Source organism: Callithrix jacchus, chromosome 1 (genome assembly GCF_049354715.1).
Source record: "Callithrix jacchus isolate 240 chromosome 1, calJac240_pri, whole genome shotgun sequence".
NCBI classification, from domain to species: Eukaryota; Metazoa; Chordata; class Mammalia; order Primates; family Cebidae; genus Callithrix; species Callithrix jacchus.
The window spans coordinates 175,721,798-175,745,238 of record NC_133502.1 but is presented as its reverse complement, the minus strand read 5'-3'; the positions used below and the strand labels follow the sequence as shown (position 1 = coordinate 175,745,238).

General features: G+C 48.8%; 2 protein-coding genes across 52 annotated transcripts in view; one reads left to right on the top strand and one right to left on the bottom strand.

Moving 5' to 3' along the window:
• The window catches only part of RALGPS1 (Ral GEF with PH domain and SH3 binding motif 1), a 332,381-nt gene that overhangs the window by 104,435 nt on the left and 204,505 nt on the right, over window positions 1-23,441 (bottom strand). The gene's annotated exons all lie outside the window — the stretch shown is intronic.
• The window catches only part of ANGPTL2 (angiopoietin like 2), a 35,087-nt gene continuing 17,395 nt past the window's right edge, over window positions 5,750-23,441 (top strand). The window contains exons 1-2 of one of the 2 annotated variants that reach the window (XM_009003061.5): window positions 5,750-6,069; window positions 19,277-20,142. In XM_009003061.5, coding sequence (XP_009001309.1) covers window positions 19,326-20,142 — 817 coding nt within the window. In that variant the 5' untranslated portion in view covers window positions 5,750-6,069; window positions 19,277-19,325. Of the gene's footprint in view, window positions 6,070-16,861; window positions 17,095-19,276; window positions 20,143-23,441 lie in introns of those variants that run through there. The other variant, XM_035258099.3, reaches the window with a different exon arrangement.

Below are 23,441 nucleotides of genomic sequence, written 5' to 3'. Positions count from 1 at the left end.
TAGTGGCAGCTGTTTTATTAAATCTGGATGGATGGAGCCTTCTGGCAGTTCCACAAGCTTCTTGATGCTTGGACACTCCCCCAGACCTTTCCAAGGCCAGCTGACCAGGAGAGGAGGGGCTCTGCCTTTTAGCTCCTCAGCCATAGGCCAACCTCCCTGGGGTCTTGGTGACTAAAACGGCCACACTTGAATCTGAGGAGTCATCAACTGTAAAATGTGTCACATTCTAGTAGGAAAGAAAAAGTGCTGCCAATTAGACTATGACAGACCATTGACAGTGAGAAGCATCTTGATTGGTCAGAGACCTGAAAACAAGAAGAAGCGTGCTGATATTAAAGATGGGCAATTTTTTTTCCATTAAATTGTCCCATCATTTCCTAGCTCTGTGGCCTGGTACAAGGAACCTCATTCTGCTAAGTCTCAATCTTTTTGTTAGAAAAATGGAATAGTAATATTTCACTTATTGGGTTTTAAAATGAAATGATACCTATAAAATGCTGAGCTCAATGTCTAACACACCACAAGTAGCTACATAAGGTGCTCCAACAAGGCTTGTGAGGACAGTGCATCTCTTTCGTCTTCTAGTGCTCAGGTGATACACTGAGATGAACCATCCTATGATCTTGGGGTTGAAATTTCCCAACAGACTATTATCAGAAGCAGGGAGGATGGACAACTGGATTAAGAACCATCAACCAACTAGGCTTCTGGCTTAAAACAGCAGCAGTGTACAGAAGGTTTGGATGACAAAACAAATTCAATTGAGATATGCGGTTCCAGTTCCTGAAACAGAGGAGTAGACTGTTTTGAACCACTGCTCTGGTCAATAACAATTACAAACTCAGGACCAAAAAAAAAAAAAAAAAAAAAAAAGAGCTCTGCTTGAAAGCCCTGGAGAAAAATCAAAAGCAGAGAAAGTGGAGGAGACATGGTCCTTGAAAGAATGAAGCACATTGGAGCATTTCCCAGTTCATGGTGACACACAGAAGAATGAATCTGAAACAGAAAGCAGTAGTCTTGCTGTCTGGGAAGATGAGAAAGAGGTTGGACTTTGAGGATGAAAACTCAGTGGGGAAATGCTAGAAAAGACAGAACTACAGAAAGAGAAGCCCCAAAATTACTACACCGATTCCCCTCAAATCCTTAGCTAACTCCTAAACTGTATGCACATAGAGAGACTTTGAGGAGCACAACTGAAGGCAGCAGCAGAGAGGAAGAGGTCTCTGCAACTGCCTGGAGGCTGGAGTTTGGGGTTCAAGTCCTGCCAAGTCAAAGCAGCTTAGCAAATACTTAATGCATTTGACTTAATCCCAAAAAGGTCATGCTTTACAAGTAAGCCCAGGATTAAGAGTCATGCCCTAGGACTATGGGCAGAACCAAAATAAACCTATAAAAACAAAGTATAAAAACCACACCCCAACAAGATCAAGCAATGCAGCTGCCTGCTAGAACATATGACAACAGTCTTTACAAAAAGACAAGAAAATACAGAGTATCTTTAATGTATTATCCACAATTTTTTATTTACAATAAAAAATTATAGACATATGAAGAAACAGGACAATATGACCCATAATCAAGAAAAAACAAACAGTAAAATCAGACTCACTAATGACCTACAGAGATGTTGGAATTAGTAGGCAGGGATTTTAAAATGGCTATTATAAACATGCACAGGATTTTCAGAATATGAAAGATAGAATGAATTGGTGGATATGGAATCCCAGAAGAGAAATGGGAACTATAAAAATAAACCAAGTGAAAATTCTAGAACCAAAAATTATAGTATCTGACATAAAATAATTTAGATGAAATTAACAGATTAGATGCTGTAGAAAAAAAGGTTAGCAAATGTAAAGACAGAAAGAAGTGATTCAAATGGAAGCATGAGACAAGAAATGATAAATAAACAAATGAAGCTTCAGTGACCTGTGGAAGAACAGGTGTGAGAATGGAGTTCTTGAAGGAGAGAGGAGAGATAATTGAGCATAAAAAATATTCAAAGAAATAATGGCTAAAAATTCTACCCACATACCCAAATTGAGTGAAAAGCATGCAGGTCCAAGAAGATCAGTGAACCCACACAGAATAAATGAAAAGAAAACCACACTTGGTCACATCATGGTCAAACTGATAAAAAATCAAAGATAAAGAGAAAATCTTAAAAGAAGCCAGAAAATAAAAGATCCATTATGCTTATAGGAAATATAATAAGGAAGGCAGTTGACTTCTCATCAGAAACAGTGTTGGCCAGAAGGCAATGGAAAGACATTTCAGAAGTACTGAAGGTAGCAGGGAGTTGGGGGTAGGGGTGGGGTGGGGTACAGGAGAGAGTCAGTTTCGGTTGTGTGAAGCTTCGAATGCTGGTGGGACTCTGAGAATGCAAGATACAGCAAAACTGCCCGCTCCCAAGTACACCCCTCTAGAACACATTAGACCTGCATCCCCTGACCCACCAGCCCTCATATATATGCAGTCTCCCAGTAGAACTAATTCCACTGTTTCCAACAGAAAAAATCCTGTAACTGACAGGAAGGTGATAAAACATGAAACCATTCTTAGAAATTGTAGGATTTACACGAAGACTCTTTGTATTCTACCACCATGTAAATGTCACACATTTTCCATCCTGATAAGAACTATTAAAAGGAAAATGAAGATTCACTTCTCCTCAAATGCTTTAGTCACATGGCGCTTCTGTCTGATAGGCAAGTGGAAATGTGGGAACCGTGCTCCTCAAGGAGGTCAGGGGGACACTGTGATCCAGGAGTTACCGAGTTAGAAGCATGCTGGAGAGGATTAGGGTGGGAGTGGGGAGAAATCTGAGGGCAGGCGAAGCAGCAACAGCAGCAAGTTCCTGAGCGACTGCTAAATGCTGCGGCACTCGGCTGAATGCTTCAGGCCATCAAGGCCCATCATCTGAGTCAATCCTCACAGTAACCCCAGGAGTAGTAGTATCCCCTTTATACAAATGAGGAAACAATGTTTCAGGGAAAATAAGAAAGTTGCCCAAGATAGTGAGAGAGTTGGGATTTGAGCCCAGGTCCCTTAAGACTTTGAGCTACGGCTCTTCATCTTTCTCCAGCCAGCAGTTCATTTATTCACTCCTCTGCACTAGGCTATGCAAAAGGAGAGCTCTACATGGCCCACACACACCCCTGCCTCAGGGTACTCACAACCCAATGAAGGAAGTAACAGAAACTACAAGAGATTTTTGTTGGGCCTTGTACTAGGCAGCTCAAGTGTGATATGTTATACTTAACATATCACATCTTACTTCGTTTTCATAACAGCCCACAGCTCTGTGAGGGAGATACTCATTCCCATTTTACAGATGAGGAAAGTGAGGCTCAGAGCAACCAAATGGCAGAACAAGAATCTGACTCCTGAGCTCCCCAGTGCCCAATGCCACCAGTGGGGCAGGAGGTATGCAAAGACAAACAGGGCAAGGCACCCTGGTGCTCTTCCTCCACTGAGGGGATCCTAAGAACTTTGAATCGTGAAAACAACTTTCTTTTAGTAACCAAGAGGCTTGTGCTGGACTTGTTCCCAGAGGGTGGGAAAGTCCCGGGACACTTTGTCTGTAGCTCACATTAATCCAGTCTCTACTCAATAACTAATGTAGCCTTTAAAAAATAAAACCAAGTCTCAATACTGACTTGCTCAATACCTTTCAGTGGCTCCTTACTGTCTTCGGGATAAAGTCCTACCTCTCTAACAAGACCCCGTCTTCTCTCCTCAACCAAAATGCACTTCTCTCAACTCCTCTAAAGGACTCCCTCCAACTGCTCTTGCCTGAGTCTGTCCCAGCTACTAATGCTGTGTAACAAATCACCAAAACTTAGCCGCCTGACAGCACTGGGTATGTCGGTCAGGAATTTGGAGATGGAACAGCAGAATCTGCTCTCTAGTGTGTGGGGCCTCAACAGGAAGACTCTACAGCTGACAGTGATGCAGCATTTGGGATGACTCTATGGCTAGAGGCTGGATTCATGTAAAGGCATCTTTCCTTGTTCACGTGTCTGCAGTTGACGCTGCTGTCAGCTGGGACCTACACTGTGTGTGGCCTCTACATGGTGGCTTCTAGACTTCTTAGGCTTCAGCTTGGCTCAGGGCTTCAAAATAGAGTGAACAAGACAGAGACTGCGCTGCCTTTCTTCACATAGCCTCAGAAGTCAGGTGGTGCCACTTCCACCACATTCCTCTGGTCACAAGCAAATCACAAACACTCTCAGGTTGAAGGGGAGGAGCAGGGACCTCATGGCTCCATGGGTGAAGTGTCCAAGTTTCCTTGGGGACTGGGAGAGATTGCTTGGGGCATCTTTAAAAGAGGAATCTGCCACAGGGTTGGGAAGGGTGCCTAGTGGCGGGGAGGATGCCTAGGGGCAGGGAGAGTCCCATTAAAGTTTTTCTCCCAATTTTTACCCAAACATCATTACCACCACCATCACTAAAACTTTTTTTTTTAAAGGAAAGTCATCACCACCAATATTTCACATTATCTTGTCTAAGCAGAGGGGCAAACTTGTGCCCTGGGGCTCCCTTCCTGGTGCCTGCCATCCTCCTACTCTCTGTATCCCCGCAGGGTGCCCGGCAGCAGGCTTGTCCTTCTGGCACTGACTGTGCCTTCTCCCAGACTGCCAATGCCTATGCGTCTGTAGGATGCTTGCATTGTGGGGTCCAGTGCCATCCTCTATCAACATTCAGAGAGCTCCAGCTATGTGGCTGGCTCCATGCTGAGGACTCTGATGGACTTACATTGTTTGTTCCTCAAAGAGCCCAACAGGAGGTCACATTTTGATGACAACACTGAGGCTAAACAGGATCACACAGCAGAGGTTCTGGGAGCAGGAGATCCTTGATCCACCCATCTCTAGAGTCCTAAGCTCAGTTCAAGGAGGTGTCCTTGACACAGTGCCAAGCTCCTTCCCATGTGACCTCACAGAGTCCTCCCGGTAGCTGATGCAGGTAGATTACTAGTATTAATTAGTTCATTTACTGATGCATGGAAGGGATGCCTGGAGAGCTGAAGTGAATTAATCAAAGCCACTCAGGTGGGAAGTGACAGAGCTTTCCTCCAGTGCTGCCTCCACCCTCAGCCTGTGTTATTTCCACCGTCCTAAGCCACTGCCTCCTGCTAATTTTCTACAACTCTGACACCACAGCTTCTGTGTGGACAGCCCTGAACTCCCTTCCCCAGGGTTTAGAGATGAGAATGAGGCCTCCACGAAGGGCAGCTGATGGGGAGAGGCACTCTGGGCTGTGCTGCCCCGCCCACCGGCCTGGGGCTCAGTAAGGCAGTGCCCAACAAGGCATCCAGGGGGAGGACCGCTGCCTGCTGCTCGCACGCGGCTGCATGCACAGCTGGAGCAGATCTAAACCCATTCCCTGAGTCAAAGGGGAAGCACTCCGCCTCGCAGCACGCGGGAGCTGCCTGAGCTTTGGGGAAAGGGCGGGCCAGGGAGCAGAGCTGGCCAGGCTGCCCGTGCCAAGGAAGGAGGGGGCCTGCAGAGGCCGCCAAAGTGGGTTGGGCGGGAGGGGCCAGGCCAGCTGGGGCCGGAGCTGGTGTGACATCACCAGGCGGCCCGCCTCTGTCTGGGGCTGAGGGGAGGCCCAGAGCCTTTCTGGGGCCTGGGGGATCCTCTTGCACTAGTGGGTGGAGAGAAGCGCCTGCAGCCAACCAGGGTCAGGCTGTGCTCACAGTTTCCTCTGGCGGCATGTAAAGGCTCCACAAAGGAGTTGGGAGTTCAAATGAGGCTGCTGCGGACGGCCTGAGGATGGACCCCAAGCCCCGGACCTGCAGAGCATGGCACTGAGGCAGCAACTGACCCAACTGTGAGGGAAAGCAGGTTGTGAGCAGCCCCACAGGACCCCTGGCCAGCCCTGGCCCCAGACCCCGCCGGAGCCCTCTGTGGTGGCAGAGCCAGTGGAGCCCAGCGAGGCAGGGCTGCTTGGCAGCCACCGGCCTGCAACTCAGGACCCCCTCCAGAGGCCATGGACAGGCTGCCCCGCTGACGGCCAAGGTGAAGCATGTGAGGATCAGCCCTGGAGCCAAGCAAGAGGGAAGAGGTAAGGGGCCAGCTCTGCGGCCGTGAGAGGCAGGGTGAGAGGCAGCCGCTGGCCCCGTGGCTAGGGCTTCCAGAACCCTGCCCCTCCAGCTGAGGTTGTGTGCAGCTGGATCTCAAGAGGGTCACCCCCTGCTATCACTTGGAGACAAACAAGGCATGTCCAGGGCAGAACCTATGGACACTTGGTGGTGTTTGGGGGGCACATGATCATGGGCTGGCATCTTGAGGACTTCATGAGAAAGCCTCACTCTCCTCCTTTGGACAAAGAGCCTTCAGGGTGCTGGCCAGAGGCTCCCTACACAGCAGGGCAGCTGGGAGTGTGCGTGTGTGTAGGTGTGTACTTAGAGGGCAGCAGACTGAAGAGTTGCAGAAAGCAGGGGTGGCTCTAGGGCTTGGAAGTCACTTTCAAGCTTTGGATTCCCATGCCCCCAGGCCAGGGCCCATGTGAAGCAGAGGCAAGCTCTGTGTTGAGGTGCTGGGAGCCTCTGCTCAGAGAGTTCCTGGAGCTGGGCTGCCTCTGCTCACACCTTCCCACTAGTGAGGAGAGCGGAGGCACCCAGCACGGGAAGGGACGCACCACCCAGGGGCTACTGCACTGGACAGTACCGTGGGTCTCCAACTGAGTGGATGCGGCCAAGTTATAGGGAGGATGCGGCTTCCCTGGTACCCCCCCAGACAGACAGCAGGGGCTCTACATACCAAGTCCCTTGAAAGCGCTCAGTTTTAGATAACTTTTCCCAACAGAAATTCTTCACTGATCCTTCCCTTCTCCTTCTGTGATATGTGTGTCATGGGTCAGCTCTTGCCTCTGCTGTGGGATTATGAGAGCTCCCAGAGGCCAGTTCAGTTACTTAGAAAAGGATCTCCTTTCACCTCAGGCTCTGAGGAAAGTTGAGAATGCCTCTTCTGAAGCCAGCCAAATGCTCCCCATGTATATTTTTCCCAATGGAGGCAGAGCAGGGCAGTGCTCATAAGCTGGCTTCAAATCCTAGCTCCTCTACCTACTAGCCAATGGCTCTGGCAGCACACTTAGCCTTTCCAAACCTCAGTTTTCTTATCTGGAAAATGGGATAACAGTGCCTAGATGGTAACAATGCAGAGAGGGTAACAGCTAACACTTATATTGTACTTACTCTGTGCCAGACTCAACTTGCAGAATCGTCACGACCACCCTATAGCACAGGCGTTATTATGCATTCCCGTTTCACAGGTGAGGAAACTGAGTTAGAGGTTAAGTAATGTTCCCATGGCTACATGGCTAGTAAGTGCCAGGACCAGGACTCAAACCCAGTGGTGTGGCTCCAGAGCCACCCTGAACCATACCTCATCACTTTCTAGGAGAAAGCTAGGCACCCATGCCTAGGAAGTGGCTGGCTCAGTGCCTGGTGCACAGCAAACCCTCAGCAAACCTTGGTCACTGATTGTTACAAACCACAACAATCAGGATTGGCACAGAGGGAAGGGAAGAGCAGAGACCCCAATTCTTTCCGTGTTCTGAACATATCCTGCTAGGGTTTTCAGAAAATCCCATAAAACAGAGACAATACTGTGGCTACTACCACTGCCCACACTGGGGGGCTTTCCAGGAGCTTGAGGAGAGGGGGGCTTGATGTCTGGGGTTTGGGGCCACCTGCAGCATGCCTGCATCCTAGAAGTTCATATCAAGAAAAAGTGCAGACATATTAACAAAAAGATCCAAAACCAAGCTTACAGGAGGAAGGGTATCCTGCTTCCCACGTGGGCACTGCCTGTCTGCCTATTGATCTCCCCACCAGAACCATAGTGGATAAGAAAATGGAGTCACCTTAGTGCTGTGGGAAGCTGACAAAATCAGGACAATCCATAGTCAGGGTTGCCCCGGAGTTGCAGAGGAAGAGGCAAAGAATGGCCATCACCAAGTCTGGGCACTATGGTGGCCATGTCTGGTGGATCTTACACCAGACAACACTGATACATCTCAGCCCAAAACAGCTTCTGGCCTGTGGCCCCCAGAGGGTCCAGCGAGCACCCTGTGCTATTGGAAGCATTTTGAAAAGGTGATATCAAGTATTTGCTTCTCTAGCACAAGGCCTCTGGGGCTGCTGAAGCCATAGGTTTCCCTGCTTCAGCCTGGAACCATAGTGGCTCACTGACTTCTCCAGGAAGCTCCAGTCGAGCAGAGGCTCTAACTGACTTCATGAGCCTGCCTAAAAGAAAATGGGACTACTTACTACTAGTAAGGCAGTCTGGGTGAAACATACGAAAATGTGTAATGCACATGGTCCAGGAAGGGGACTGCATGTTACTGCTGAAGCTCACAGGCAGAGCAAATAAGCTGTTCCTCCATCTGGCCCTCCATCCCCCAGTGATTTAGGAAGTACCCACTGGGCTAAGTAAGGCATATACATTATGTCATTTCATCCTCACTACAACCCTGGAAGGTAGGTTCTAGTTTTAGCATCCCATTTTACAGACGGGAAAACTAAGGCTCGAGAGGTTAACTTTCCCAAGGTCACAATTTCGTGATTATGTGGGACCGGAATCCAGCTCTCTCTAAAGCCCCTGCCTTCCTCTCACTTCAGTGCCTTGTTCAAGATACCTCAACTTCTCTTATCCTGACTGTCGCTGGGTCCCTGCCCAGTGTCCTCAGTAGCCACATCTGCTTTGGTTGCTGTCCCACTGAATGCTGCACCAACCCCTCTGAAAACCATGTGCTTACTTGACTTCAGTGCCTCCCTTGCTCTTCATGGATGCTTACCTCTGAGGCAAAACACACATTACTGTTATCCTTAGAGATGAGCCTCAGCACAGTTGTGAGGGCACCTGTGGCAATATGATCAGTGACAAGAGGAACTGAGCTTCCAAACCAGGTTGGCTGACTTGTTCCACATGCCTGGGTGCTCTGCAATACTGTCTGACCACATCAGCACCAGCAAACTCTGGCCCCAGCCCAGTGGGAGCAAAGCCTCAGGGAAACATTGGTCCATGTGACTGAGATACTATTGCGCTTTCTACATCCCTACTTGGAGGCTCCTTTAGGACTGAAGAATCAGAGCTCAGGTCTTCCTCACCCACACTGAGCCACACTTGAGCAATTCCTGAGAAAACATCAGGGAGATGGCAACGGGTAGCTACAATAGAACAAACATAACAGACAGCAGCCCTGCCAAGGCAGGTACATTCAGCATCTGGCCTTTCTGAATCACGGCCCATTTAATCTGGAATGGTCTCAACTGACAGCAGGCAGATGGGGGAAGGGCTCTGCTTTAGAGCCCACAGCCCAGCAGGACTGGGCAGACAGTAAATAATTATGCAAACACACAACTGTGTGAAAGTTGTAAAGAGGTGGCCTGAGGAGCTAAGAGGGTCCTCAGGGTGGGTGGTGCTGTCCCCACCTTACAGAAGTGGAAACTGAGGGTTGGGTGCAGCACCTCTCCCAGGGTCTCTCCACTCACGGGCCAAAAAGCAAAAGTCAAAACCCAGATCTGTGTTCAGCCTGCTGCCATCCTGGACAACCACACTCTGGAGATCTCAAGAAAGAATCAATTCATTGAATAGCATTTCTTTTTTGTGAATTTATACAAAACACCCCAAATAGAAGAGTTATTCAGCCACAGGCAGCTTGGAGTTTGTGGTGATACACAGGTTACCTCAGAAGCCTCATTCTGGGGGTAGTTTCTATGACAAAACTGTGTTCTTTCACATGGACTATAAGCCATATGACTGAGTTCCTAACAGTATTGAGGGTTGAAACATTATGATGGCCTGTTACATGTACACATCAATCGTGAGCCACATTTTGATCACAGGAATGTTAAAATGTTGGGTGTGGCAGAGGTTGCAGTGAGCTGAGATCACACCACTGCACTCCAGCCTGGTGACATAGCAAGACTTCATCTCAAAAAATAAATAAATAAAAAATAAAAAGTTGAGTGTGGGGAGCCAGGCCTCTCACAACTGAGCTATTGTGTCAGTCCATTCTCTGCTGAAATCAGCCTATCTGGGGCCAGGAGCCCCGGAGCCTCGGCAACCCCCTGCTTCCTAGTCCTCCAGACAGGCAGGCTCAAGACCACCAAGGAAAAGCCCAGAATGGACTCTGTTCTTATCTTCAAGAGATGCCTGAGGACCTGCCCAGCTCCAAGAATGCCTAAAGTCCTGCGTGAGGTGGTCCCACGCCAACCTCCATGAGGGAACGGTTGTGTCTGTCTCAGTTACTGCTGAATCTCTAATACCCACTCAGGGCCAGGCAGGAAAGATATCTATGGAATGAATGAAACAATGAAGTGAGCCTCAGACCCAGGCTCTCAAGCAAGCAAGCTTCTCTACCCCAGGGTGCCACACAATTCCCCTCTCTGTTGCCCAGCCAAGGGCTCTTCTGGGGCTAGACCAGGTGCCTCACAGCCCCCGCAAGTTTCCCCATCTGGGCACAGATCTCTCTGCATTACAAATGCCTTGTCTCTGTCTCACCTACTACTATGGACCTCTTGAGGGCACCTTGTTCCTGTTCTATTGCCCTCACCCACCTTGTTCCTGTTCTATCTCCAGCCCCTGGCACAATGGCTAGAAGAGGAGAAAGTATTGGGAAATACGTGGTATAAATGAAATTCTTGAATGCCTGTTTGGTAACCCAGGTGCCATCCTGGATACTGGGTATTCAGAGGAGGAATCTGCCCTGACCCTGCTTTTTTTAAGAAGCTATAGTCAGGAGGCAGATAACCAGATGAGTGCAATCTGAGTGTTGCGTGTTGGGCTAGAAGCAGCCACAGCTGCACTTGTGAACTGAAGGAGGGAGAAAGGACTTCACTGAATGGACAGCTTCATGGTGAGGTCAACTTAGGAAGACAGGCAGGCAACAGCCAGGACAGTCAGGGTAGGCATTCAAGGCAGGAAGCACAGCACGTGCAAAGGCAAGAAGGCATGACAATACAAGGCCTGTTTTTAAGCGGACACTGACATGATCAGCTTTGAGTTTCAGACAGACAGCCCTGGTGCTTCATGCAGCATAGACTTCAGGGGGAGATCACCCAAAGGCAGCGAGGACAATTAGGATTGTGTGGGTAAGAAACCTAGCCCTGGAGTAGACAAATCGGGTTCTGAGCCCAGATTTAGGCTCTACCACTTGGTAGCACTGTACCCCTGAGCAAGTGACTTAATCTCTTACCTTTGTTTGCTCATCTGTGAAATGGGGATAGTTATAGCCCCTGCCTCAAAGAGTTACTGGGATCAGTGAGGCAGGCGCAAAAAGTGGTTGTCCCAGTGTTTGAGGAACAAGTCCATCCAAACAGCCAAGATGGCCCTGGTGCCAACTTCTCAGCCTGGCCCAGAAAAGCAGCTCCAGGGAAAGCCTGGATTTCCCAAGAAAGCCAACCTGTGGCAGTGCTGTCCACCCAGCCCTTGATGACTTCTTCTTGTCTAAGGCTTTCCCAGTTGTAGGGCTCCAGAGAACACTAGGCGCTGCCGGAAATGCAGCAGCCAACTCAGAAGCCCGACTCTGAGGCTTCTGCAGACTCTTCCCCGCCTCTGCTCTGTTGGCCGAGGCTCCTGGCACAGAGGGCTCAGTGCACAGACTTTGGGGGAATCTCAAAATGGTTCCCAAATAATGCACTATGAAAAAGTAACAGCAGTGTCCTCGTCCCCCTGGCAAAGGCAACTAGTTCCCTACTCCCTAACCACATCCCACCCCACACCCCACCCTATGATCTCATGATGTGACCACAACCCGCCTCCTCCATGAACTCTTCCTGGAGCCAACAACTCACCAATGGCAGAAGCACAAGAGCCCAAAGCATTAGGCATATTGGAGCCCCCAGTGCTACTCCTCCAGGCAAATGTCTTACCCTGCTTCGCTGGCTCATGGCTGTGTTCCCATCACCCATGGCTAGGTAGCAGCAATGCACAATGGCTGGCTGGATGGGAAGGCTAAATGGGTGGGTGATGGAGGGCTGGATGGATGGACAAATGGTTCATTCAGTGGTCTTAATGAGAGCTGAACTAGAAGGGTTTGGGAACTGGCTCCAGGCTCTCTGATTACCTTCTGATGGGGAATGATTCATAGCATCCTCATCTGAAAGGGGAGGGCAGTTGGAGATCTGGATATGCCCTCCCTGGCCTCCAGGCTGATGGTGAATCATCAGGGATAAACGATGCACAGTCCTTTCTCCAGATTCTCTAAGGTGAGGGTGTCACCGCTCATCCCAAATGCCCATTTTGGGGTCTTACCACTTGCATGATCAAGCAGCTCTTTCCAACATCCAACAAAACACACCCTTGTGCTGACCTGAAAGCTATTTCTACTTATTCAGTCAACACAGAGTAAGATGTAAGCTGCATCTCAGCCATTAAACAAACAAACAAGCACTTTTATTCATACTGGTTGAAAAGACAATCTTGATGCAAGTCAGGGTTTGGACCTAGCAGTTGACAACTAAATCCCAGTCGTAACATTTACTTCCAAGTGATCTTGAGCAAGTAACCTAACCTTTCTGGACTTGGGTTTCCTCTACTGCCAAAGGCAGATACTATACCTTTCCCCTACATATGGGGACCATATAGTTTGTTGCTTCATCAGGACAATATTGAGAGTGAAAAGGGGGTGCTATTAATAATTACGTAAGACCATGACCAGCCTGGTCAACATGGTGAAATCCTGTCTCTACTAAAAATACAAAAATTAGCTGGGTGTGGTGCCTGGGATTACAGGTACCTGTAATCCCAGCTACTTGGGAGGTTGAGACAGAAGAATTGCTTGAATCTGGGAGGTGGAGGTTGCAGTGAGCTGAGATCGTGCCACTGCACTCCAGTCTGGGCGACAAGAGCAAAACTCCGTCTCAAAATAATAATAATTACATAAGACAACAGACCTGAACTGGGGCTAACCAGGATGTATGGTCCCCTACTCATAAGGCTATAAACCAATGAAATAGAGTACAGCTGGGCACCCAAGTTCACAACAAACAAATGACTACCATTATTATTACTACTACTGGTCATGGGATCAGCTGGGCCATTTCCTTCATCTGGATCCCTCCCACATCCTGGATTACCAATTGCTTTGGATAATTCCCTACCAGCACACCATACATTTCAACAGCTTTAGTAGGAACACCTGCTGGCTAATGTTGATGTTTTCATCTGTCTTCTGTCATAATGTTAGTTTCACAAACTTGATTCACGCTCAGGTCCACCAGACTCACTTAAGCACAGCTCAGGCTTCTAGCTTCCCAGAACCCTGACGTCAGGGGCCAGCTGGCAGTTCCAGATTCTCTGACTGCCTTGGCAGAGGCCCTCTTCTCAGGCCTTCTGCAGTGTTGGGATACCTCTTCTGGCGTGGACCCATAACTGGCCTTCATCTGTGATCACAGACCAATGGGCAGTGCTGCCCGGAGGGCAGGTGGTGAGGGGGTGGTTGTGAAAGTCCCCCAGGCTGGACTACAACCTGGACTGAGATTCAGATTTAATTTGGAGGCTTCCCTGGAATCTGCAGGGCCAAGGACTGCAAGAGCACTCCTGAGGCCCTCCTGCCTAGAGGGTCAGAGAACAATCTCTTTTGGGTTTCCTGTCACTTTGGCACTTTGGTTTCTCTTTATTCACAGTATAGTATCTTTGGGGGTTATTTTGGGGTCTGGTAGTGGCTCTAGTACTTAGTAATTTATGATTTGGGCAAATAACTCACAATCGTCAAATCTCAATAGTTTTCCTTACCTGCAAATAGGGATAAATGTCAGCTTTGCTGTTAGCCTTAAAGGCATCTTTGTGGGCATTAGAAAATTGCTGCAATATAAATATAAAAAATATAAAGACTATGAATGTGAGCTGTGCCCCTTAGAATTGCACAGTGCACGACTGGGGCCACCATGAATGGTGGCCCTGAAATGACAGGCCGCCTTCCGAGGGCTGCTGGGAGGATTAAGTGAGACAATGCATATAAAGTGCTTAAGCCATAGTGACAATTAGTTGTTGTTATTCTTTTTATTACTTGAACTTTTCTCATTCCTAACCTTTGTGGTGAACTCAAGAGTATCCTAGGTCGGCAGCTTCTGCTACAGGGCAGAGCACACAGCTCTATCTTATGAAAATGACAACTCTTCCCACAAAGCAGCCCCTTGCCTGGGCTGTAGCACCACAGCGGTGAGGGGATGTGGACACACGGTGTGTGGCCCCACCACATCAAGCCAAGCAGGGACACTCAGAGGCAGCCCACCAGAGACTGGGTGGGACCCAAGCCCCAGAGAGTCTGCCTCCCAGTGTGCAAAGGCTGTCACGTGGCACAGTCACACCAGCCTCACTTGTGGGGAGGGAAAAGCCATGCATGATGGAAACTCCTCACAATACAATGTGGAAAAGCAATTTCAAGAATCGTTTTTATTTTAATGCTGAAGCCAAGGAAAACAGTTGGATTTGCTTTTCTTTGTTGGACACAGGAAAAAAGTGAGGCGCATCACTTTGATTGGAGTTGAGTTCTTCTCCAGTTCTAAGATGGCTGGAATGCTGGGGGCGGGGGGTGTTATTTCTCTTGCGATGCAATTAGTTGAATAAATATCGAGAGAGCAAAAGTAAACAAACTTATTACTGCCCATTAAGAACTGCCAAACTGGCAAAAAACTAATGGGGGGAGGGGAGGAACTGGGGTTGGAGTCTTAGACTCCAAGGAAAATAAATTACTCTGAGGCTCAAAGGGAAGCACAAAGAGCATGGCCCTTGGTTATCAGGCTGCCCTAAGTCCTAGGCTCAGTCAGCTTTGGTTGTTATCTGCTGTGTCTTCCTGGGCAAGTCACTGAGCCAGTCCGGGTTTCAGTCTCCACTGATAAAACAGGGGTGAATAACAACCCATTGGATTACCTGGGACAATGTATGTCATGTACCCCGCACAGTGCCCCCCCGTTCCTTCCCTTCCTTCCTGTAACCCAATCAGTTCCGAGTCACCCCACTAAGCCCAGGCCCCACAGAGATATAACAGTAGGAATCAAGCATCCAGTTTTGAGAGGTCCCACTGCTTGAACTGTGACCTCAAGTCAGCAACCCCCACACCTTTTTGAGCTTCAGTTTCCTCAGCCTAGAAATGGGCATAATATTAATAAGTCATTCCAAGTGCTGGAATGATTAAATGAGAGAATGCATATGTGAAGGGCCCTGAAGCCCTAATGCCTTGTGCAAGTGTTAGCCGAGATGGTGTGAGTGCCTGGCACGTGGCCTGGCCCACGCTCAGCATCCTTACTGTTGTTGGTTTTGTTTCAGCTTTGTTGTTCTTGCTATTGTATTGCTAACACATTATTCCAATCTCTCGATTCTGATGTGCTTTCATGCTGCTCATCCAGTACGCAAGGTGGGTTGGATCACCCCATTTCACAGAAGAGACTCGGCCTTTGAGGTCTCAAGTCCAATGGCAAGAACTCTGCCATGGAGCCGTGAGAGCCCATGTTTGGGAGAGGACAGAATTCAACCATAAACAGTGCAGCCCTCTCAAATCTGGAGGTCCAGGAAGGCTTGGAAACCAATCTTGTCTTGCAGCCAGGTTGCCTCCCTGGGCCTCTGGCAGTTTCTTGGCCACAGTGGAGGCCTGCACCCACATGGGCACAGAGAGGTGTTTGTCACTCACTGCCTCAGGTGAGCAGCCCGAAGAAGGTGGTGGCCCAGCAGGCCTGCCCTAGCCCAGGTCAGGGGCGGCTCCTCCCCATTATTTTGGGGTAGGTGTGGCCATCAGCACTGCGGCAGCCAAAGCACCCTTGGAAACCAGGCAAACACTTCCAAACTTAGCTGGGTTTCCACTGACGTCACTGCAGCCCCACCTCCTAGCAAAGCCCAAGCCAGAAGCTCCTGCACACCTTTCTCTGAGTAGGCCATAGCAACAATGCTTGGGCTTTGTCATTTAAGTGGAAAACAGCTCAGCAAGGCCCCAGGAAGCACAGGGTCTTTCTTGTAACTGCTCACTGGCTGGTACAAGGTGGAGCCCAGACTGAGGGTCCTCACTGGAAAAGTTCCCAAAGGAGTTCAGGGAGGACAAAATCTTGAGGTCCTGTGTCACACTTGTTATTGTAACACAGATTAATGTGAAATCAGAAAGTAGTGATGCTAATACCCTTTTACAAGTAAAAACCAGATTAAATACATGTCTGTGTAGTTATTAAGAGTTAGCAGGTTTGAATACATCGGACCAGGGTTGAGCCTTGGTTCTGCCACCTTCTAGCTTTCTGATTTTGGGCAAGTCACTCAGCCTAACTGAGTCTCAGTTTCCTCATCTGTAAAATGTAAGCAGCAACAGTATCTACCTTAAAAGGACATTATAAGAATACGGGAAAGTGGAAAACACTTGCAAAATGTTTAGTACAGGGTCAGGTATATAGTGGACCTTGGTCAATGGATGTTATTAATAAATACATATGTGGGTCCTCCTTGCACAGCTCTGACCTCCTCAGGCAGTCACTTGTCCATGGGCTTCCTGCCCTAATCTATCCCTCTTTCCAGCACTCCTGACTACTCAGCAGCTGCTGGCACGTATGTCTTGTCATTCCATCATTAAATATTTATGGAGCTCCTGTGTATTTCAGGCCATGTGGTAGGCACTGCAAATGGAGCGGTGACCAACAGAAACACACCCCTACCTTCATGGAGCTTGCATTCAAAGGAATGGGTAGGACACAGTGTGTATCTGATAGTGATAAGGACACTGGAGGGGGTGAGGTCACAATCTTAAATAAGCAGGGAGGGTCTCACTGAGAAGGTGATATTTCAACAAAGCCTGAAAGAGGTGAGGGAACAAACAATGAAGAAGGGGGCAGGACCATCAAGTATAAAGGCCTTGAGTCCTAAGTGTGCTTGGAGCACTTGAGGGACAACCAGAAGACCAACCAGTTGGCTGGAGGAGGTGATCAAGGGGGAGAGGAGTCAGAGACAAGACCAGGGAGGAAGTGGGGCCAGATCATAGAGTGCCCTGGAGACCCACTGGCTTTTCCTCCAAGATGGTGAGCCACTGGGGGGTTTTTGAAAAGAAAAGTGACCCCGTTGGACTTTTTAAAAAAGACCACTCTGGCTGCCAAGCTGAGGACAGAAGGTAGGATGGGCAAGGCCAGGGAAGGGAGGCTAGTTAGGAAATTATTGCAATAGTCCAGGTGAATGGCGCAGGTGGGTTGCACCAGGGAGGTGGCAGGGAGGTGGGGAGACACAGGACTCTTGAGAATATTTCTGGCATCATAATTTGGTAGTTAATTAGATGTGGGGTATAAAGGAAAGTAAGGTATCTAGGATGACTTCAAGGCTTTTGGCCTGAGCAACTAGAGTGGACATTTACTAACACAGGAAAAACTGGGATGAACAGGTTAGGTTGGAGGTGTGGGGGAAAATAGGAGTTCATTTCTGGATGAGTTGAGACACCTGGCAGACAGTCAAGTGGAAATGTCAAAGCAGCAGCTATATGTATGAGTCTAGAGTCTAGGGGAGAGTTCCAGGCTGGAGAAATAAACATGAATAAATAATAAGTACTTGAAGGTGATCACCAAGGTGACCTCTGGATGAGATCACTAAAGTAAACAAAATTCTGAGGACTGATTTTTGGGCCCCCCTCAACAGTAAGAGAAAGGACAGGAATATGAGGATGAACCAGCACAGGATCTGAGGAGGAGCAGCTGGCAAAACAGGAGGCAGGGTGGCGTTCTGGAAAGGAAGGTTAAGAAGGGAGCCCAACTGTGTCCCCAAGTGTGAGAAGGAAAACATTAATAAGAATCAAGAACTAGCCCTTCCATCTGGCAAAGGGAGGCCACTGGTGATCCTGTCTAGAGCACCTAGAATGAAGGGAAGGGGGCAAAGCCTGATGAGGGTGGGCTCAAGAGAGATCAGGAAGAGAGGAACTTTCTGGAAATGGTGAGTGCAGGCAACTTTTTGGAGGCTTTGCTAAAAAGGGGAGCAGAGAAATGCAACAATAGCTGGAGAGGGGACGTAAGGTCAAGAGAGGGTTTTCTTTAAGTGGAGAGAATTAACAGTATGATTGTAGGAAAACCATGATGATGTTGGAGAGATGGTGAGGACTGCTGGAGCAAGGCCCTCGGGTGGGCAAGTGGAGGGATCTAGCATATGTCCTCCCTTCCCTCTTGGCCCATTTAACTCCTACTCATTCCTCAAGGGTCAGTGTAAAGGGCACTTTCTCAGGGAAGCATTCTTGACCCCTCCAATTAGGTCAATTCCCTGTTATACCCTTTTGCAGCATGTGATAGTTGTGCTTCCCAGCATTTGGAAAAGCCATAATGATGCGAAAGCCCCATGAGGGCAGGGGCTGGCTCCATCTGTTGGTAGCTGTATCCCTAGCATGTAGCATGCTGCTCAGCACATCATAGATGTTCAATGAACATCTGGTGAAGGGATGAATGGTCCAAGAATAGAAGTGAAGCAAATCCAGAGACACACGTCTGTGTTGTACTCCCTCTAACTTAACCACATTGCAGTGGTTGGGACTGTGCTGTTACTGGCTACTGCAAATATTTGGATTCAGAAGACCTCAGTTGTTTGTTCCCGTTTGGGCTCTGTAGCTTAGCTAACACAGGGACAAAAGCCACATAACTGGACAGACACATCCTTCTATTGACATTGTTTATCAGGCTGCCCTGATAAACAATGTCAATGAAATGAATGTCTAATAATTCATTCGCTTATCATTATTTGCCCAAAGTGCAACATCCTGGGAATACAGGGTTGAATCAGACACAGGACCTGCCCTCATGGAGTTAGAATCCAGCAGAGAAGATCAAACAGCACTTCTATTCATCACATCTGTGATAGATATTACAACGGGAAAGTTCAGGGGGTGTGAAAGTACAAAATGGGGAGACTTAACCGTCTGAGGAGCCTAAGGTAGCAGAGGAGGGAGATCAGAAAACCCTCCCGCTGCCTCCCCTCCCCAGCTTGAAGCTTCCTGGATATGATTCTCAGGCTCTAGGCCAGGAGTTCAGCAAGGGGGCTGCAGGCATTGGAGCTGGCTTTGGGAGTAGCAGGGCCATGGCCTCCTATTTTCAGATGCCCTGAGGCCCTCCCTCTTCCCTTCTCTCTCTGCTGGGGCGTGCCTGTCTCCTCTTGCTTCCAGAATGGCTGCCTGTTCTCTGACTCCAAGAGAATATAACTCAGCATCCTGAAGCTGAATTTTTGGAAAGCTCTGCCTGCCTGGAGAGAAGGCTGGGATCACGTGGCAGCACAGGGCACTGACAGTGGTGGTACTATCACTGATTCTCCCCTCTGTTTACTTTCAGGCTTTCATAGATTCCATTCACAAAGAATAACCACCATTTTGCAAGGACCATGAGGCCACTGTGCGTGACATGCTGGTGGCTCGGACTGCTGGCTGCCATGGGAGCTGCTGCAGGCCAGGAGGATGGTTTTGAGGGCACTGAGGAGGGCTCGCCGAGAGAGTTCATTTACCTAAACAGGTACAAGCGGGCAGGCGAGTCCCAGGACAAGTGCACCTACACCTTCATTGTGCCCCAGCAGCGGGTCACAGGCGCCATCTGCGTCAACTCCAAGGAGCCTGAGGTGCTTCTGGAGAACCGAGTGCACAAGCAAGAGCTAGAGCTGCTCAACAATGAGCTGCTCAAGCAGAAGAGGCAGATCGAGACACTGCAGCAGCTGGTGGAGGTGGACGGCGGCATTGTGAGTGAGGTGAAGCTGCTGCGCAAGGAGAGCCGCAACATGAACTCTCGGGTCACGCAGCTCTACATGCAGCTCTTGCACGAGATCATCCGCAAGCGGGACAATGCGCTGGAGCTCTCCCAGCTGGAGAACAGGATCCTGAACCAGACAGCCGACATGCTGCAGCTGGCCAGCAAGTACAAGGACCTGGAGCACAAGTACCAGCACCTGGCCACACTGGCTCACAACCAATCAGAGATCATTGCGCAGCTTGAGGAGCACTGCCAGAGGGTGCCCGCGGCCAGGCCTGTCCCCCAGCCACCCCCCGCCGTCCCACCCCGGGTCTACCAGCCACCCACCTACAACCGCATCATCAACCAGATCTCTACCAACGAGATCCAGAGTGACCAGAACCTGAAGGTGCTACCACCCCCTCTCCCCACTATGCCCACTCTCACCAGCCTCCCATCCTCCACAGACAAGCCATCGGGTAAGTCCTTCTGGGATCATGTTCCATGTGGGTCTCAGAGCCAGGCACCAGGCTTCCCTTGGCTGTGACCACAAACATGGCTTTTCCCTAAAAGCCATGGCCAGATGAAGCCAGGCCAAAGACATGCACAATCCCCCAGAAATCCCTTGGGCCAAGCTGCTGGAACCAGAGGGGTAAGTGGGGGGTACCACATTCCTTAGATGGATCCTCAAAGGCATTACCAGGAAACAGAGTTTCAAAAGAGGGCAAACACTCTCTGGTTTCTGATAGGAAAGAACCCAAAGCCTGTAGTTGTCCAGGCTCTGCACGAGATCCTGTGTGTTGGCAGAATGAAGAGAATGTCTCTCTTGCAGCTCCTGCACTGTGCCTGGCACAGGGCTGGGCTTCTGTAAATGCTCACCAAATAAACAATGAGCCTAAAGAAAAGAAAGTATTACCCACATTAAGAATACGATAAACACATCATAGGGGCTGGGCATGGGAAGGTGTCCTTCCTAAAGCCCACACATTTCCTAGAGTCTGCTGCTGTCTAGAATTTTCAATGATGCTTCCATATGCTCTTACATGCACGTTTCATCTTAAAATATAGCAATTCTCAGAATACCATTATGGGGGAGGAATGGGGTTGCTGGCAGGTTTTAAAGCTTAACCAAGATACTAGCACTGGACATTTCCATGTATGTTACATAATTAACTCCTGTAGCTCCTTAGGGACAGGATGAGTAAATTGCTAATAGGCTTAGGATGCTCAGGCTACATTTGCTAGGTCTTTTCACTTTAAATCTCTGGCTGACTTTCTATGCTCTAGGACTCTAGGAATCATCATTTACTGGGAGAAGCAGGCCCGAGCCTCCTCTGTCAGAATGTCAGCACACATCCAGTACCCTGAAGCTCAGCTCAGCCCCTTGTTCATCCAGAACACTTGAGCCTTCCCAGTGGGCTGCCATATGAGAACTATATTCATCTCTGAAGAAACAAACCGTGTATGTGCTCCAAGTCAGTGCTTTTGGTACCACTTCATTGTATAAGCAGGGAGATATTTTTACTGAAAATATCCTGCTTTACACTTATTTCACACTTTTAAAAATAACCACCAGTACTAGGAATAGCAGCTTCTTGCTAATTCCAAAGAGGGGCTGAAGTTGAGTGCAGGAGGGTGGCCAGTGCAGAGGACAAGGGCAGCACTGTTTTCAGATGGGGCAGGGGAGGTGAGCTAAACACAAGGTGAGCATCCGCTGCTGCAGCAGCTCAAAGGAAAGACCTGGCCTGGGCGCAGGGTTGAGAGCAAGCACTTAGGAGCAGACTGGCCTGGATTCAAATCCTGATTCCTCCACTGATTAGCTCTGGGACATTAGGCAAGTCACTTTGTTCCCCTGAGGCTCAGTTTCCTCATCTGTTAATTGAGGATAGATTAAAATGGTGCCTGTCACTTTAGGAAATGAAATACCACAAAAAATCATATTTAGCACAATGCTGGGCTCACGGTAAACTACAAGTCTCCTTTGATCTTGGCCTTTTCATCTTAAAACAAGGAGACTGAAATAAACAGTCCTTTTTTTTTTTTTTAAGCTCTGGCGTTCCATCCATACACATGTCTGCTTTAAATCAGAAACTCTGAAAGAGAGGGCAGTGTGTGTTAATTTGTCTTGATAGAATACCCAGAGGGTAAAATGTGCCCTTGGGCAGCAAACAAAAGCTCAGCTGAATGTTGTTATAACCCTGACTGGAGTCAGGCTGGACTCAATGGCTACCCTGAACAGATCTCCTCTTGCCTAAGTGACTCTGGTTTCTAACTCAAAACATTTCAGGACATTCCTGGGTTTGCTCATAAGGAAGTTATTTAACTCTTCTGAGCCTCAATTTTCTTCTCTGTAAAATGGGGACAAGGGTCATAACCTCACAGTGTTATGCTGTGGACACATTACAATCAAGTATGAAACATTATGTCATGTAGTGCAGCCCATATTTGCTGAGCCCCTACAGCACTAGACTTGGGGGAACAAGTGACAACTATGGTCCCTGAACTCCAAGAACTCAGTCTGGGGAGGTGGCAGGTGCATGAATGCATCTGGGATCCATCCAATGCCCATGATTTCTAGTCCCTAAAATCAGCATATCAGATCTGACAACAGATTTTTCTGGGAGGGAGTATCTGTCAAGGCCAAAGTTTCTAAAAATCAAGAGTGCAGCGAAAACTGCGCCGTCTGATCACTGTAGTAATACCCTGGTGTGCTAAGTGCCCTGGGGGACAGTAAGGTAGCAGGACTAATTCTGCCTAGAGAGAAGGGAGGCGTTAGACAGAGGTGGCACTTCTCTGTTGCATCTTGAAGGATTTGTAAGAGTTTACCAGGAAGACCTGGGAGTTGGGAAACCAAGTGACTAGCAGGTCTCTGATGGAGATGAGTCTGTGCAAGGGCTCAGGTGCACAGTTCTACTCCTGGCACCTCAAATGGTTCAATCTCCTGCTTCTCTGAGTTCACAATCCAGCGTGGGCTATGTGTATCCAACACTCCTGCACTCACCCATCTTTTGTCTCCCATTTAAGAAAGCATGCCATCATGGGAGGGAATAGCAGTGATTTCATCACAGAGATAACTTGAATGCATTAGAATTCATCCTATTTTTTAAGCAAGGATCCCCAAATGTTGGTACTTGCTCATTACTAGTAGATTTATTGTGACCCATCTCACCACTGAGCTCTCACACAAGGCACTGCTAGCTGGGATTGAGTGCCTAGCTGTGGAAGCTGAATGGCTAGACAGAGCCCAGGAGGAGAGCGGCTGGGGGAGGGCCCTGCCCTCTCCTGGTGCTGGACTAAACTGGGAGGAAAAAACAGATGGTCTCTCTCTGCGGAGCAGTCAGGCCATCCAGTCAGCAGAAAACATTCTTACCAGGTCTGTTCAGAGAGCTTCGGGCAGGTTCTAATCCTGGAAGACAAAACACTCTTCTGTGCTCTCACCCAACAGATCCTTTGTTCTCAGGGACATCACTCAGCCAGAAAAACCTTTGCAATTAAACACCTTTGCACCTGAGCCTTGGCAGCTTCCAGATCTTTCATTCAGCAACCTCAGAGCCATGTGCTCTTTTCTTCTTTGTCTGCCCGCAGCATGCCCTTCCCCAGGGGACTACGAGAGCCATGGCTGCTTATCTGAAGCTGCACTCACAAGCTTGTTCCCAGCCTTACTGAGACAGTAACATGCTGGCCACAGGCCAGGATGGCCTGCTGAGAGCCTGAGTGAGGAGGTGCAGGCAGTTCTTGGCTTCCCTGGCTCCTCACCTGTGCTTTGTTCTGTCTCTCT